At 42.7% G+C, this 16,253-nt stretch overlaps 1 protein-coding gene across 1 annotated transcript in view; it reads right to left on the reverse strand.

Moving 5' to 3' along the window:
- The window catches only part of TFAP2D (transcription factor AP-2 delta), a 78,325-nt gene that overhangs the window by 23,814 nt on the left and 38,258 nt on the right, over positions 1 to 16,253 (reverse strand). Inside the window, exons 5-6 of the mRNA XM_019520687.1 lie at positions 10,289 to 10,430; positions 3,871 to 3,984 (exon numbers count right to left, since the gene is read on the reverse strand). Of these exons, the coding sequence (XP_019376232.1) occupies positions 3,871 to 3,984; positions 10,289 to 10,430 (256 nt within the window). The remainder of the gene's footprint in view (positions 1 to 3,870; positions 3,985 to 10,288; positions 10,431 to 16,253) is intronic.

Raw genomic sequence — 16,253 nt, forward strand, 5'->3', positions numbered from 1 at the left:
AGGCTTCCAATCAACTTTCTGCATTCTAAATATATGTGAAGCTTGATGAGTTTTGCAAGATTTTCCCCTCAAATAAGAAATTGCTCAAAGTGGATGGATGGATGGATGAACGGACAGATGGATCAGTCAAAGGATAAACACATATCTATATTTGCCCAAATGTTCACAAAACGTTCCCAATAACTTTTCCAAGTTTGACATTTCTAACCTCAAATAATGACCTAATGGTCCCATCGCAGTAAAGGAAGCCGTGAAATCTAATATTCTTTATTATATAGGAGGAAGAATTTATTACAGGAAATATTCTAAGAGTAGAATATAGGTGGGTCACCACACTCAGTATCTTATTCTTGTCAAAAGAGTCAGATTTTTTATGAATGCAAACAATTGTAATGGCAACTTTATGTCTCATCTTGAAAGCATCTGATGACGTAGGCTGTAGCTTATAAAAGCTTATGCCTTTCTGAATGAGTTAAGTCTTGAAGGTGCTACCCTGCCCTGCCTTCTGTCTGGAAAATATTATATTTGTAGAGTACCAAGCACATTGCGGATGCTCAGATTATAAATAATACTATCAGTTATCTTTAGAACCAGAAGAACTGAAAACTCATTTTTTAATTAAAAAAATATGAATAAAGTCTATTTATTCATCATTATATCACTTGACATTATTATTTTAACATATAGGTCATTTTTCCCCTGGCATAAGTGGAACCTTTGACTTCATTAGACTGGAGACTGCTTATATCAATTAGACTGCTTATATCAGTGATTTTGCCCAAATAAATATAGAGATCTATATGTACATAAAAAAACCATAACAGATGGACTAAGGCAATGTGCCATCAACAGCATACATTTTGGAAAGGAGGTACCTTATTTGACACAAACAGCTGAAGCATGTAGAAAGCATTTCACAGACATCTGGTCCTTCTAAGAAAGGCCAAATGGACTGGAGTTACTGGCATTGGCATTTGGCCAGAGCATCTGACCTTAGATCTCTTGAGCACATTTTCATAAACTACTTCCTGTCCTTGTAATGGCAGGACGCTGGCAGGGCCCCTGTCCCTCTGCTTTACCTGTGGTAGGTTAAAGGGTGTTTTTGGTGTTTTGGCCATTATGCCTGGCATTTGTAGCAGAGGATTGTTCCCAAAGTTTTTAAGAATAAGTCAGGCAAACACTTGTCTAGGATGGTTTACTTAGACAAGTGCAGGGAGCCTGGACTAGATAACTTCATGAGGTCCCTTCCAGCCCTACCATTGTATGATTTTATTATTCTATTTGAATAGACCCCTATTTTGACAGCCATTATTATGAGATCATTAGTGGACAGTAGAAATCAGATCTTTGATTTTATATCTAATCCCATATGGGACTCCCCAGAAGCCCAAAGCCCATTAGTAGCTGATAAGAACATGGACTGACTCAGAGAAAGATCGACCCCTACTGTAGGGAGCACAAAGGACACCCCGGCATGTTCAGCACCATGCCTTACAACGCCCAATTTTAACCTTGGAGGTCTCCCATCTGAAAGAAGGTCTCCCACCTACACATCCCATTGTGACATGTAGCAAGCTCACAGCCTGGGATGAATTCATTGCACACCATAGGAGCGATGAATAGCATTAATACAAAAATGAATATATTCATTTTAAAACAAGTGGAACAAATAAGGCTAGAACTCATTAGCCAACGTGCTTGTCTATTCCTTATACATTAAGGGACTGAATCTCTCATTAATACAGAGAGTTTGGGCTATAATTGATGCATTGATCTGAATTCCTAATGTTGAGAGTTGGGCACAATACCTTTTTCCCATACTGGTAAAGTTTCTCTCTGTAAGGATAAACAGCTACTTACCTGTGACCACTAGAGGGCACAGTCACACTCAAAATATCATTTTGGAAATACCTGGGAACAAAACCTGGCCCATATTTCATATAGATCTGTATCCAGATCCCATCCCAAATGTTCAGGGTGTCTGGATCCAGGAGTTGGTTTGGCCCTTTATAGAACTGGGGACAAAATTCAAAATTACATCTTAGGTTCTGGTTACTAACTCCAGAAGCTGGGAAGTGTATGGTAAAAACCCATAACTCCAGTAATTAAGAGGGAATTTCCTACTTCCTGGGCTGGCTTGGATGTCCAAATGATATCCAAACAAGAAGGCCAAAGACAGTCGAGCATCAGTCAAGGTAGTCCTGCATTTAGGCCCTGATGCCCCACTTTAAGCTCATGTGTCATCTCACTGAAGATACTGTGTGACAGGAAGCACCTTTGTGAGGTCAGGGGCTACTCTCATATAGGCCCAACCTCACTTCTGCAGAGTACAGCATTGGTTGGATGAAACCCTTACAACGTATGTCCTGCCTTGTTTAGTTCCCTGCAGAGAACCCAGATCTCTTAACCAGAGTTGGAATTGCAGTTCCCTTGGAGTAAGGCAGAGACAGAAAGGAGGGAAGCCAGATAAAATGGCTTTCCAAGGTGAGACCTTTGATATTTTATCCATTTCTTCTATTTCTTGTTTTAAAAACTTCTTTAATGTGCAGAACATGTTAATTCGCTCTACAAGCTCTACCACAGATCTTGGGCAAATGACTTAGCGGTAGATTTCCAAAGGCACTTAGCTGCCTAACAATGCCACAAAGTACCTAGTGGGATTTTTAAAAGCCCTGAACCAATGTTTATAACGATAGAGTCAGACACACAAGGCAAAGGTCCACCCAAGCCTAAAAGGCCCTATCAAGCCAGTATTGTTTGAAGTTCATTAGCCAAGGGAACACTGGGGAAAGATGGGGTTAGCATCACATATGGTCCTTCACTCCCTAACCCCAATAGCAAGGTGCCCATCTTAGAGTCTGGATGATTTAGGCAGGGATCAGCACAAGTCTGGATGAGGGCTCAAACTATGTCTCTCTGCTACAGCAATGAGCTAGAGGTGAATACATCAGCAACTGGCTAATAAACAGTTCTGGAAATCTCACTAGTTAATGGTCTGTCTCTTCATGTGGCTGACTACCTTTGAAAAGCTAGCCCTTAGTTTCTCTGTACCTCAGGCAAAATGGAAATAATAGTTCACTTCTGCCACCTTTGGTCTATCTATAAACTTTGGTCTATCAAGTTTTGGGGGTGGGCGCAGTGAAGCCCTGACCTCTGTTCCAACGCCTTGGTGCTGTTCTCTGTAGGTGTTTTTGTAGATCCTAGGGCAGGGGTGGGCAAAATGTGGCTCGTGGGCTGGATGCGGCCTGCCAGGCAATTCTGTCTGGCCCACAGTGCCCCTAAAAATTTAGAAATTAATGTTTATCTGCCCCTGACTGCCTGTCATGCGGCCCTTGATGGCTTGCCAAAACTCAGTAAGCGGCCCTCCGCCCAAAATAATTGCCCGCCCCTGTCCTAGGGCCTAGGCCCAGAAATAAGTAGTCATTGTGTCTGAACATGGTGAGCCTAATTCTATTCCACCTATTAGGCGTGTAAGTGGACTTAAGTGCCTACGTGTTATGATATTCCATCCTGCGCAAGGCCCTGCAAAAAAAATTAACCAAAAATGACTGGATCCTCCTCCTTGCTGCTTTTTTGTTATTTAATCTTTGGGCTTAGATGCTGCATGCTCTTAAAACAGATGCATTCATGGTTTTCAGGACTTGAAGGAATATAATTGCATAACCGATAGTTAAATCCACATGCACAATAAAATCTACCCAGAGCCTTTCCCTAGCACTGGAATTTTGCCTTCCATATATACCAATTCCTGTACCAGAAATTCAGTGCAAAGAGGCTCCCAACAAGCTCTCCAGAGCCTCTGCTATTCAGATAACCACAAATGCATTTTCCTTTAGGAAGCTGTTTCACACATCACTTCAATGATCATACCTGAAGTGTGTTAAATGTCTCTGGATATCAAGGTCTAATATTGGAGTTGGTCTGGAGGATCCAAGGGGCGATCTGTCTTGACTCAGCAGGTCCTGGAATTCTTTACATATTTGCCTAAAAGAAAAGGGAATCATTTAAAAAGGGCTTGACAGCCTTCTCGTAACCATTACATTTTACAACCTTTTTCACTCAAGCTCTAGACCAGAAATATTTAACAGAGTGGAATGAGAGAAGATAGTCTACAGGGGAAATATGACCAGAAACTGGTGCAGGACGTTGCTAGTAGGATCTCCAGCCCAGTCTCTCTGAGGCCCTGTCTAAAGCAGGGAAATAGATAATGTTTGAAACCAGGTTAGCTTCAATGCCATTAATGTGATTTTCCATCTAGTGTAAATGCAGGCTCACACCTTTAAAAAGTGTCTGAGATGATGGAGCAATCAGTCGTAGAGGTGTTAAACTGGGTCAATGCTACAAGCCGGGTTTGGTTTGAAGGCCTGTTAAGTCAACACTTAACATAGCCTATGTCAATGAAGAATTTGGATGGATACTCTTCTTGTGTGCAAGATGACAACCGTTGTGTAGACCGACTAATTGTTCATCTAAGGGCTAACCTGCTCTCTACTTATTTGACAACACCGTGCCTCCGTTTCCCCATCTGTCCAATGGAGACAGTAATAGTGTACATGCTTTGAAAAGCACCACCATATTTTCTCACATAAAATATGCACCCCTCCACCCAGAAAAAATGCTGTTGGCAATTGGGGTATGTGTTATATCCAAGAAATGTGTTAAGAACAGGATCTGCCATTTAGTGGTTGAAACTGAAAGTAAAATCTTCAGTGATCCACAGGCAGCAGAACAATGAGCAGGTTCAGCTCCCTAGCTGCCATTATTTAGATACATAGTACAAGGACCCATCTTATTTTCTTTATTCTGCCTTTAAAAATAAGGCTTGTATTATATTCTGGCGTGTGTTGTATGCTAGAAAATATGGTGTATGAAAGCAAGGTGCTAGTATCATTGACCAGCCACTAAAGGGAGATGTACAAGTGTTTAAAAAAAATCTCATTCTAAGGCAATGATTGACTTCATGGGTCATCTACAGTGTTTGCAGATGGGAACTTCAATGCCACAGCTACCTTAAGCTAAAGGGACAACTCCAGTAGCAGTTTGGATAGCAGTAGACTGCTATCCTCTCAGCTAGTGGTCTCATCTAGTCTAACTTCGGCAAATAGGTACTGGAAAGTGAACCTTTTATTTTTTTTTTTTAGGGTTGTAACTCTGAGAGACAGCCCTGGACATACTGCAACCCTCCAGAACTGGGAGCATTCAGCACCACTTCCAGTTTTGGTTAGAGAATAACACTTCAGTGCATTGCTGTGGGTGGGCTAATGAGCTGCCTGGCCTGGGCACGATGCCACACCAACCAAGTGGGAAGGAACCAGGAGCAACCCCTTGGCCTGGATACAGTATAATTACAAGCTCACAGTAACCTGTCAGAACTGTACTGTGTCTTCTGATTCAGCAGGATGCTGCCTGACAACACGGGAATGTTACAGGGGTCGGACCATTTTTCCAAATTCAGGACAAAACTCTCATTGTGGGGACTCTTCAGGACACAAGGGCAGAGTCCTGAATTCCAGGACAGCCCTGGAAATCTCGAGATGTTCATTTGTTTTAGGGCAGGGAACCTGGAACTGCTAGATGACTTGTTCAAAGGATCGCATTGATGCCAACTCATAGCCAAGTCGATTATCTATCCCTTTTCTTGGTAAAGTTATGCAGGCATTTATGTAAAGACAGCATATATTTTAATGAATCTGCCTCATAGAGGGAAAACAAATCCTTTTCACACTAGCAATTAGTCAAACACAATGGCTTACAAATGCTTTCCTGTATCCTGTAGGCCTGTCCATGGTATTTTCCAGACCCTTCTTCCAAATCCCATCTATTGGAAAGGCTCAGCTTAAAAGATGTTGCATTTTGACTATGGGAAGTACCAGAATGGACCCAAGTGCTCAGCTAATCTCTCTTCCTTTCTGGCATGGTAAGAGTACATGAAGGAAAAGAAGGACACCCCCATGTTATAAATGAAAACTAAGAAAAAGCATCAGCTCACTCTGACGACTCTTTCCAAGGAGCTCAAAAAAAAATGAGCTAGGTGTTCCCCAGTTACTTGCTCTGGCAGACTGAATCATCATATTACCATATTTTCTCATATATAACTATACCTTTTCCCCCTAACACTATCTGGTAAAAATTGGGGTGTACATTATATGCCATACAAATGTATATCCACAGGTCTGGAAATTTGGGAGTGGGGAGTGGTGGCAACATTAATTGCCACAGCTCTGGGAACCAGGTCAATTAATACCGGCACAGCTCCCCCACAGCTAAACACCTGGATTCATGGGGGGCCCTCTGGCCAGATGGCATGGCCCTGTGCATTGACCTGATCTGTTGCTCATCATTCACAGGAAACCATTTTATTTAGTTAATTTAATCACTTTTGCCACACGTGGAAAAGTTGGGGATAGACTGTTACTTCTTCAAATTTTCTCTTAGTTCAAGATGTGAATTCAGGTGATAAGCATTGTGTTTGTAGTAATTCTAATTGCCTTCATTGATACAAAAACAGGTAGGAAGGAAGGAAGCAAGGAAGGACAGATGGATGGACAGACTCTCCGGGTAATGCATTCAAATGATGGGTGTGCAATGGAGTGGAGGATATAGAGATGATGGCCAAGCTTGCAGCTGTATACAGGGTGGTTGGCTGGTCTGAGGGACTCTACAGTGAGGTTGGCTGCTCTGAGGGTCTGACATTTTTAAAAACGGGGAGACTTTTAAGGAGTGAAGTCTGGTCATGTGCAAATAATTTAGGTTTCCACAAGGCCTTTGTGGCTCTGAAGCTCTGATGTTGTAATGGTTTTCATCAGTGTTTAGAGAGTTGAAAAAGCCCAGCAAGACTCTGATATGTTGATATTTTTTAAACTTGCTTTCATATCTACAGCGGATACCATTACTATGTCAGGCTACTTCCTCCCCACTTTTAGATAGTTGTATGATTTTCAAGCTCTGCAGATAAGCCCTGCAGAGTCTGATTTTCAAGCTCTGCAGTTATACTTCAATGTGGTTTCCTCTTCAAGGAAATGGATGGCTTACAACTTTCACTAAGACCCTTCACCTGTAATGCAAGTATAGTCACCTATGCCTTCCTGATTGTCACTGGGTAGCACCTCACTGTGGTTATTAGGACAGGGGTGGCCTTTTGTTCTGTGTTTATGCTGGATGCAACACAGTGGAGAACTACTCCAGAACAGGATTCCCAATTGATACAAGTCATAAATCAGAATTGGCAGGATTAGACACCAAAGTTTACTGCCACAGAAGAAACATCCTCTCCCCCTTGAGTTGAAGGAGACTCTTCAATATAAGCCTCAGCATATGAAATACTTGTGCTTTACTATGATTCTTATTGCAATGGCACCATAAGAAATGCAGCAGAACGTTCAAACTTTTTAGATTTTTTTTGACATTTCAAAAAAAAAATAATCAACATTTAGATTATTCTTAATTGTTTTAAAAATGTGTTCCAAATGATTACAAAAAAAATATGTAGACTTCCTTTAGAATTCCTTGGCCATTTTTTTCCTATTCATTTTTTTTTTTAAGAAAGAAAATCTTACCAGGTCTGTCAAGGACACCCAGTTCTGATTCAGTCCACCAGAGGGCAGTGACAATGCATCCACACAAACACAAGTTCATTCCATTCCTTCCTTAGATAAAGCATGTTTTTGTGTGTCTACTGCACCTATGCATTTCAATGTAATTTCTGAGAGCAGCACAATTATGCAGAGCTGCCCCGGTTTCATATTCTTCATGATGGACACTAGCATGGTGACTAGGTCAGCCGCAAGGCAAGAACTCAAAGTTTCCTGCTGCAAACGTGTAGGCCTCAGTGCTAAAAGGTGAATGCTTACTGTTAGTATAGCTATGGAGGCAACATTATATTACAGACCTATATATGATACCTGACATTGTAACATGTGGGCACCCAATAATATGAGAACTGGGATCTGCAGTTTACTAGTTCTAACTCCACCCAGCAGAGGGCAGTGATAGCATACACTCTTGCCAGCCCATTACACAACGTTAGTCATTTTGTACAATTGTACAATAAATGTTAGCTTTACTTTTTTAAACGTATTGTTAACTTGAGGCCACTGGTTAGTATTTTTTGCCCATGGAGGAGAAATATGATATATTATGTCTCTGCAAATTAGCAATTGATTTGTTAAGCTTTAGGCCATCTTTACATTTAAAACTTCTGTTTCCCTTCCCTTCTACCTATTTTTCCCCTACAGGTGTATACACACAATGTGATACATGAGTTAGGTTATAACTGGGACTATGCATCGGTGCAAGGGCATTAAATGGAAAAGATAGCCACTGAGAGCCTTCAGATAGCCTACCAAGAGTGAAGTGGGCACAAGATGGGATGGGATGGTAGATGGGATGGGAGTAGACTGGACAGATACTTAGGTATTCTCTTGTGGGCCATCCAGCAGAGTTAATCCCATCTGGGGAGGACAGTAATTTGCTGCTGGCATAAGCCAGTGACAATTTACCATGTATTTTCCTAGAGAAAGGAGAGAGAAGGGGCAAGCCTGAGGAGTGGGGCCTCCTGAGGCTAGTCCTCTGGTGACACAGCTCACAGAGACCGCCCTTTGCCGGGGGCTGTGCCTGGAGGCACAATCTACCCATTAAATACTCCAAGGTGTACACAGCTGTCCATGAGCTGTCCACGAGCAGCTTGGCATTGAAGCAACATCTTTGCTATTTAGTTATTCTGAAATTCATCGGGCTGTATCAGTGTCCAACAGGGGAAGCGCGCTGCTTATACTCTGCATTCATTTTGTCTCTTAACCTGCAGTTTCACCATGGGCTTAGTAGCTTGAATGCATGAATAAGATCCATAGTGAGATCCACACCTATCTTACCACCCATAAGACCCCATGCAGAGCACTGTGCTTCATAGCCCCTTGTGAGCACTAGCACATATTGTTCTAACATATCTCAGCTCTGCAAGGCAGCAGGGCTTAATAGCACTGGCTGCAGAAGGGATATGATGACATCTGATGGGTGCTCTAAAGGGCCGACAGATCCCCTGTCTAGCAGTACAAGAAAAATGATAACATGGGATGGGCATCAAACATAAGGTCCAACTAGTGTAAATCATATGTCTCCCTTCCAGTAGAACTGTTTGTTTTTTTTAACAGCATGGTCTCAGTAACAGCATGAGCAATAGACCTTGGTGACTAGAAAGCAGATTATATATGGTACATGCAGAAATGCTGGGAAAGTTAGGAGTATTAGGTCTTGGGCATCTCAGAAGGGCAACAGATGGAAAGCAGTGGATACTATGGGTACAAGCCACCAAATTAAACAGTAGCATGACTTAGAAAACAGGTTCCCTTATTCGACAGGGAGGTTGCAGGGTCTGGTGAGAACTGGATGTGAATGATATCACCTACAGATGTTTAGTGTTTGATACAAACTAGGATGCATATGCTGTGACATGAAGTGTTTTGCCTGGTCTATAAAGAGGGGCCTGGGACTCTGAATACTATGTATTGAGCTAGGGGCTGTGTTTTATGCTGGTGCCATGTAGCCAGATAACCTGGCTAGCACCTGGCTAACATGCCTGAATGTGCTTGATGTTAATACTGGGGTTGTTTGTGGACCTGGAAGAGTCCTTGGTACTAAAAACTGGAACCTGTGGTCTCTTTATTACAATGAACGAGGTTGTTAGGAGTAGCAGTAGCATAATATCACAGATGGCATCCCGATATCATGTGCACCGCCTGACGTGACTCACACTACTTCACCCCGATGGCGCCTACCAGAGTCCGACACCTGCAAAGACTTATGCTCTTCCTTCATTTCAGACAATGTGTAAGCTTTTTTCAGTTAAGGGCCGTCTTCAACTGTCTCTACATTCTCAACCCTCTTAGGCTCAAGGCACCCCTCAGAAAATGCCCACTCCTAGTTTTCACTTGTTTTTTGACTACCGAAAATAACCGAGCAGTTCTTCTATTGCAAAGAGCATCAAGGCAGAATGGTTTCAAACACTGTAGATTCCTATTTGAAATCTCTAGGATTATCTTGTGAATTGTGCTTGCATGCCTAACAGTGCCAACATTGTGTGGCACCCCATGGCACCCTTGAAAGGATCTTCAGGCACCCCAGGGTCATGTGGCTCCCTGGTTGAAAATCACTGGCTTAGCACAAACGGGTCCTCATCTTATTTGCTGTCTTTGGGCACTATTGTAATACGAATCATAGTAAACTACCAGTGCTCAGTATGAAAAGTATCCAGGCAGACATACAGTGTGGAATACTTTTTTTTCTTGCTTACTTTGTTGCTAAGATCATCTTTTTCCTTGCTGTTTGTTCTTTCTGTTCCATGTGCTGTCTGGCCAGATGCTCTCCTACTGCCTTGGCTGGGAACTCTGTTTCGCAGGTGTAGCCAAAATCCCTGGCCAAATGTAATGCTTCCCCTGTGGGTAGATAAAGTGGGTCAGTCAGGTCATAGGAAACATTTTTTTTCCCTAGTCGTACCCCACCGCTGCCCCCCAGGAGGAACAACAGGTCTTTTCAGTGTAAGTACATTCCTGATCTCAGTCACACTGGTGTGAGGGGGTTCACTTTCTGGCCCCTTAGGCCACTTATGGTTTGCATTACAATGCCACTTAGAGGAGGAGAAGGACATTTTAATAGTGAGCTTTTTAGGAGGAAGAACCAGGGTCAATTCCCTGCCCTGCCAGACTTGCTGTGTGACCGTAGGCAAATCACTTAGCCCTAGATCGTCAAGGGCAAGGATCAACCTATAACCTGTGTGCTGGGTCCAGCCCATAGAGCGGTTTGATGCAGACCGCAAAGGTTTAATTCAGCATGGGGAACTGGTGGCACAGAGCTGTGCCATGATGCCCATCCCTTCACAGTGCTCCCCTCCACTGCAGAGCTTGATGATGCACTGTGTCTGCGCTCATCCTTGCTGCAGGCAGGGTGGGGATCAGTAGAGAAGGTAAGCACAGGCTCCATCAGTGGCCTGCAACAGGGGCGAGTGTAGACATACAGTAGCCATTTTGAAGATCTGAGCCTTCATTTCTCTGGGTCTCCATGGCGAGCACTTCCCTGCCTCCCATGAGCATACTTAGGCTAAACATTATATACAGTGAACTGCTTAGCTAACTAAGGGAAAGGAGTACCTAAGTACCTAAGGTAGAAGACAGTGATATATCCAGGACCCAAGTATGATGGCCGTCATGCAAACACAACTAAGAGACAACCCCTGCCACAGAGATAGCTATCTAAACAGACAAGGCAAACCAAATGAGGAGAAAAAAGAAATATTCTTTTCCTCTTTTCCAACTAAGAAGTTGAGGCAATGGGAGCACATGATTTCCCTGTGATCATAAAGGAAGTCCCTGCAGAGACAGGAACTGAACATTGTGCTCCACCAGCCCAGCCCGTCACCTCCACTGGAGATTGCCCCCCTCCATGCTTAATCAAGCTAGAGTGACTTCTTCTTTGGGCTGTATGGACAAGAGTGTCATTACCTCCATTCATGTGTTATGAAATGATTTGGGGGCAAGGGTTTGACTTTTTAGAACTGGTAGTGAAGTCTCTGGAAAGGAGCATGACCATGCAGCTCAGCAAGGTAGGAAAAGATGCTGAGTTTGGAACTGCGCTAAACTAAAGATGTTCACATTTTTTTATGCCAAGATTTCCATTCCCTGAATAATATTTAAGCATCTCAGCAAGTGCCCAAACTTCCAGAGATGGTCTCAAGGATTTTTGCTCCATTGTAGAAGGCTGATGCAAGTCCTTCCATGACACTGTTAGCTCACAGAGGCTGTATAGAGACAACAGACACCTGGGTGGGCTGCTGAATATCTCCACCATAGAGCTTAGAGGAGGCAAGCAAACTATCTAGGTCAAGGCAAGGGATATGCTGATCAAGTGTGTAGACCAGGTGAAGTGTATGGATAGGCTGGGCATAGTGGTGACCCTTCAAGCCGTGGAACTCAAATAACACCATGGAGGGGCTGCCACAAAATCCTGCAATGTGCAGGAGGGTGGACTCCATCTCTCCAAACCCATGCAGGTCTCCTTCCCCAAGCCTGGGAGCCTGGGTGCAATTAGATGTCACCTTTTGTTGCCTTTGTGCCTCCATAAACATTTTTATGGCAGCAGAAAGTGAAAGCAAATAGATGTTCAAACCCTTTGTCATACTGCAAATGCCCAAATTCGTAGCTGCAACAAAAAGCTGCAATCATTTGCCCTGCCTGATTGCGGTGAACATGTATTTACTTTTTGGTGGGAGACCACGGGCAGCCTGGAGCTGCCCATACTCTCCAGCCTCCCCAGAAATGCCTGCCCAGTTTCCCCACTTCCAGAGATGAGCCCCCAGTGACCTCCAGGGGACATCTCTGGAAGTGGGGAAAGTTGGGCTGGTGCTGCTGCACAGTTTGGTGGAGGTGTGTCCCTGGAAGCAGGGAACACATCACCCATTGTCCTACAAGATCAGCTGGTGGGACAACAGGTGAGATGTGTTTCACCCAGGTAAGAGGACTGTGTGTGCTGGGACACATCTCAACAGAGATGATCTCCTTTATTTGGCGATGTCTAGTTCTAGTCTCTGATTACTGAGGCTTTGTGCAGGTGTGTGATGATTTTCACTTCATCTGCACATCCTTGAATGGTCCTTTTTTGTTTATTGACCCCTGCTTTTCCTCAGTTTAATTTACCATGAAATTTCTCTTAAATGAACAGTCAAAAGTCCAGCAAATTCCTTGCACCTGGAGGTGTAAATCACTCTAATATGTTCTCCCACACAGAGTCTGCCACCACATCCTTATTCCCCCTTAAGTTTGTCTGCTAGAGGAACAGCTTCAATATCAGTACGTAATCCCTCATTCTCCAGACATCAGTAAAGGCATATAACTCTTAAGTGTTTGTATCACTTAAAGAAATGCAGGGTCAGCAACAACTTTGGCAAGCACAATCACTTTTGCATGCAAAGATCAGCGCTTAAAATTAAATCTGACTTTATGTGTTAAAAAAAAGCATTTGTTCCGGTTGTGAGGTGCAAGGAGGATGCTCCTAAAATGAGCAAAGCAAAGGCCCAGCTACCTACATGTGTCTTAGAGTCAGAGGAAGACACTGCTTTCTACTATTTATACAATGTCAAAGATCAAGGAACCCTAATCTCAAACTGATCAGAGCACAGCTTAAATCAAACCATTTTGTTGTGAGGTTGTAGCTTAGATGAAGGTTTAGGGGGAAGGTTTTTGAGGTTCATGGATCTCTAGTCACTTCTGACCAGAGAGAGGATACATAGAAAAGTTCTAGCTTTGGATTTGGGAAGTTATTAAAGGCATTTAAACATAATTCAAGTGCAACAGTAGCTATCCAAACAAGATCATTTTAGCAAGAATGACATTATCGCTCACCCACCAAATTCAAAGACAGCCCCTTTCTCTGCCTTGCGAAACCCCATGAGCCTGCTTTACGATGACACCATGACACGGTTCTGCTTCATAGAAACATTTGTCATGTTTTATTTCCACTGCAGGGTAGGATAAAGACATATATGAAAGCCTTGAGCATTCTTGCTAGATGAAATGATTATCTTCTGGACAGCAATCCCCTGGCCGTAACTGGATCTTTTAGGTTAGGGGTTATTACAATACATTTAACACCTTGATTCAGCAAGGTATGCAAGCATGTCTCGCAGTGTGATTCAAGTTAGGTATGCTCTTATTCATTTTTCTGCTTGTATTCAAATTCTTAGGAGAATTTGAATACAAGCAGAAAAATGAATGAAAATACGATAGCTCTTATAACTGCTATTTAGTCATTGAATACACACACCAGTATAATTTTAATTTTGTGTCTTGAGTCAGGATTACAATTGTGGTCGGGTCCTACTTCAATATAAATAAAGTATAACAGGGCGTGTGCAAGTCTCTCAGCCTAGCAGCATATTTTGCTAGATAGATCCATTGATCTGTGTATCTGCTATCTTCCTGTCTGATGAAATATGATAATACACATACATACACACAAATTATGCGGAGGTGTATATATGTCTGCATGTGTTGCATGTATATATGCATACACACACCTGCACATCTGCAGTTTAAAAAATGTTTTAAGAATTATATGTTGCTTGGCAAGAGAAAACTAATTTATATGTCATAGGTTCTTTAATTGAGACATGCCCTATGAAATGGACTCTTGAAGATAGAAACTTTAGCTTCCAAATATTATACCCTGTAGAGAACATTTTTTCACACCCTCACTTTGAAGATGTTCACATTTCCCCCCAACCTCAGCATACCATTTCTTACGTGAAGATTTAATTATTTCTTGATGTGCATGCTACTTTTCAGTCTTTACACGGATTTTTTTTTTTATATATATATTGCTGCTTGCCGAGTTCTGCACCCCCTGTATGAGAGTCTGGTAGATACCTGAGAAACAAACTGAATGAAGCTTCATTAAAACATTTTCCCTGTCCTCCCTCAGTGACACTTGCATAAAAAAAAAACATTAATAAGAAAATAACAGGAATCTGGAAAACATCAATAAGCTACACTGCTCCTATTGTGCGTTTCATCTGATCTCTCAGTTTCTTCTTTTTTTTTACCACCTAATTGCTTATTTTAGTGGAGTGTTAAAAAGTGGGAACCATTAAAAACCCTCAATTTTGCAATGGATTTTGTGGTTCAAACACACACACACACACAATCACTTCACCCATAGCGTCCACTGCACTTCCCTGATCCAAAGACAAAAGACATGGTGGGGGATCATTCGTTGCCTCCTGTCAAATCTAGGCCATGGCTTTGTTTGCTGCTACAGACAGCACCGAATGAAAATACTTTCCTGTACCATTTGACAACTGACCAAGACGCTTTGCATGATTGAAAGGGACAGTCGCTGAAGCGGACCTGGCACAGGCAGCTCTGGAAAGCCCTTCTTCAGGGACCAGACCGTGTACCTTGACAGGCTTCTGCCAGCAGGTTCAAGGAGCATGAAACTCTCCCGAGTCTAGCCAAGACTGAAGAATGCATCTGTCTGGAGTGAAGGCAGAGACAACGTCCCAGGAGGGGTAAGCTCTGAAGCTGAACTTCCTAGCATCTCTTCCTTGCCTTTACCTCCTCTGGCTTTGCCTCTCCAGTACAGCTGTGAGGTCAGATGTCTGTCTGTCCACTCCCAAATGGGAAAATTGGGAGGGGAGGGGATGTGAAAACAAACAGAAGGGATAGGAAGAAAAGTCTGACTTATAGCAAGCTAGAAGAAAGCTTTCCCTGCTGCCTTGTTTGTTGGGAAGTGCAGCGCCATGCATCCCAAACAGAAGGATATGGCCAAGACAATTTTGTGTAATATCTAGTTGGGTCTGAGATGAGAGAAGAAAAATCCAGGATTTTTTCTGTCCTTTTTTTTTTTTAAATTGTGTCAAAAATTCTTACTGCTTGATAATTACTTAGATCATTTCCTGTATCGGAAATCAGGGTTTTTTTTTCTTTTCCTTGTTAGTACCTTAGTACCTCGTTGTTAGTACCTTGTACCGTTCTTTTCTCTGTTAGTACCTTAGTACCCCATCCTAGCAAAGGTGAAATTTGCACTCCAGCACCCTTCTGACTCCCAGCTCTCTTGGACTAACAAGTTTTGACTCTGGGAAATTTCCTCCAAAAGTGACTCTGTCCTGTGTGAGAGAAAGCATCAATGCAGAGCGTCCCAGGGGATGTGAGAAGGGACTGCTGAAGGAATAGCTCATAAATCCTCTATTGTAACCAACCGCAAGAGAGCACCAAAGAGCTACACTTACACTTACGTGCTGTGGTGGTGCTGCAAGCATGTCCTGCATCAATGAGGATGAAGGGCTGTTGCAGCTGTGATGGTCCAGGAAATAAACAGGAAGTAAGGGGTTTTTGGTGATATCTTTTTATTTAATTAACTGCATTCCTGGAAGAAGTGTTAGAAAAGCTCTTAGGTACAAAGTACCTAAACCAAAGGAGGGGTGCTTTGTGCCTGAAAGCTTGTCTCACGCATGTCTCAGTCAAGAAAAAATATCACAGTAAAAACCCTTGTTCCTTGACCTCGGTGGGAAGTTGTGCTTTTGCTACGGTGGACCTAGAAATATTGAGCTTGCACCCTCTTGAATCCATCACATTCAACCAACTGCATTTGTTTTGAACTCAGCCTAACCATGTGAAAAAAAGCCTAACCTGAGCTCCAGGTAGAGGAGAAAGAATACAATCCTCATCCAACAAACAGACCTGAAGCCAGCCAGCTAATTCTGGCCCTTT

The sequence above is a fragment of the Gavialis gangeticus genome, unplaced genomic scaffold, assembly GCF_001723915.1.
Source record: "Gavialis gangeticus isolate Ggan-Ray unplaced genomic scaffold, GavGan_comp1, whole genome shotgun sequence".
Lineage (NCBI taxonomy): Eukaryota > Metazoa > Chordata > Crocodylia > Gavialidae > Gavialis > Gavialis gangeticus.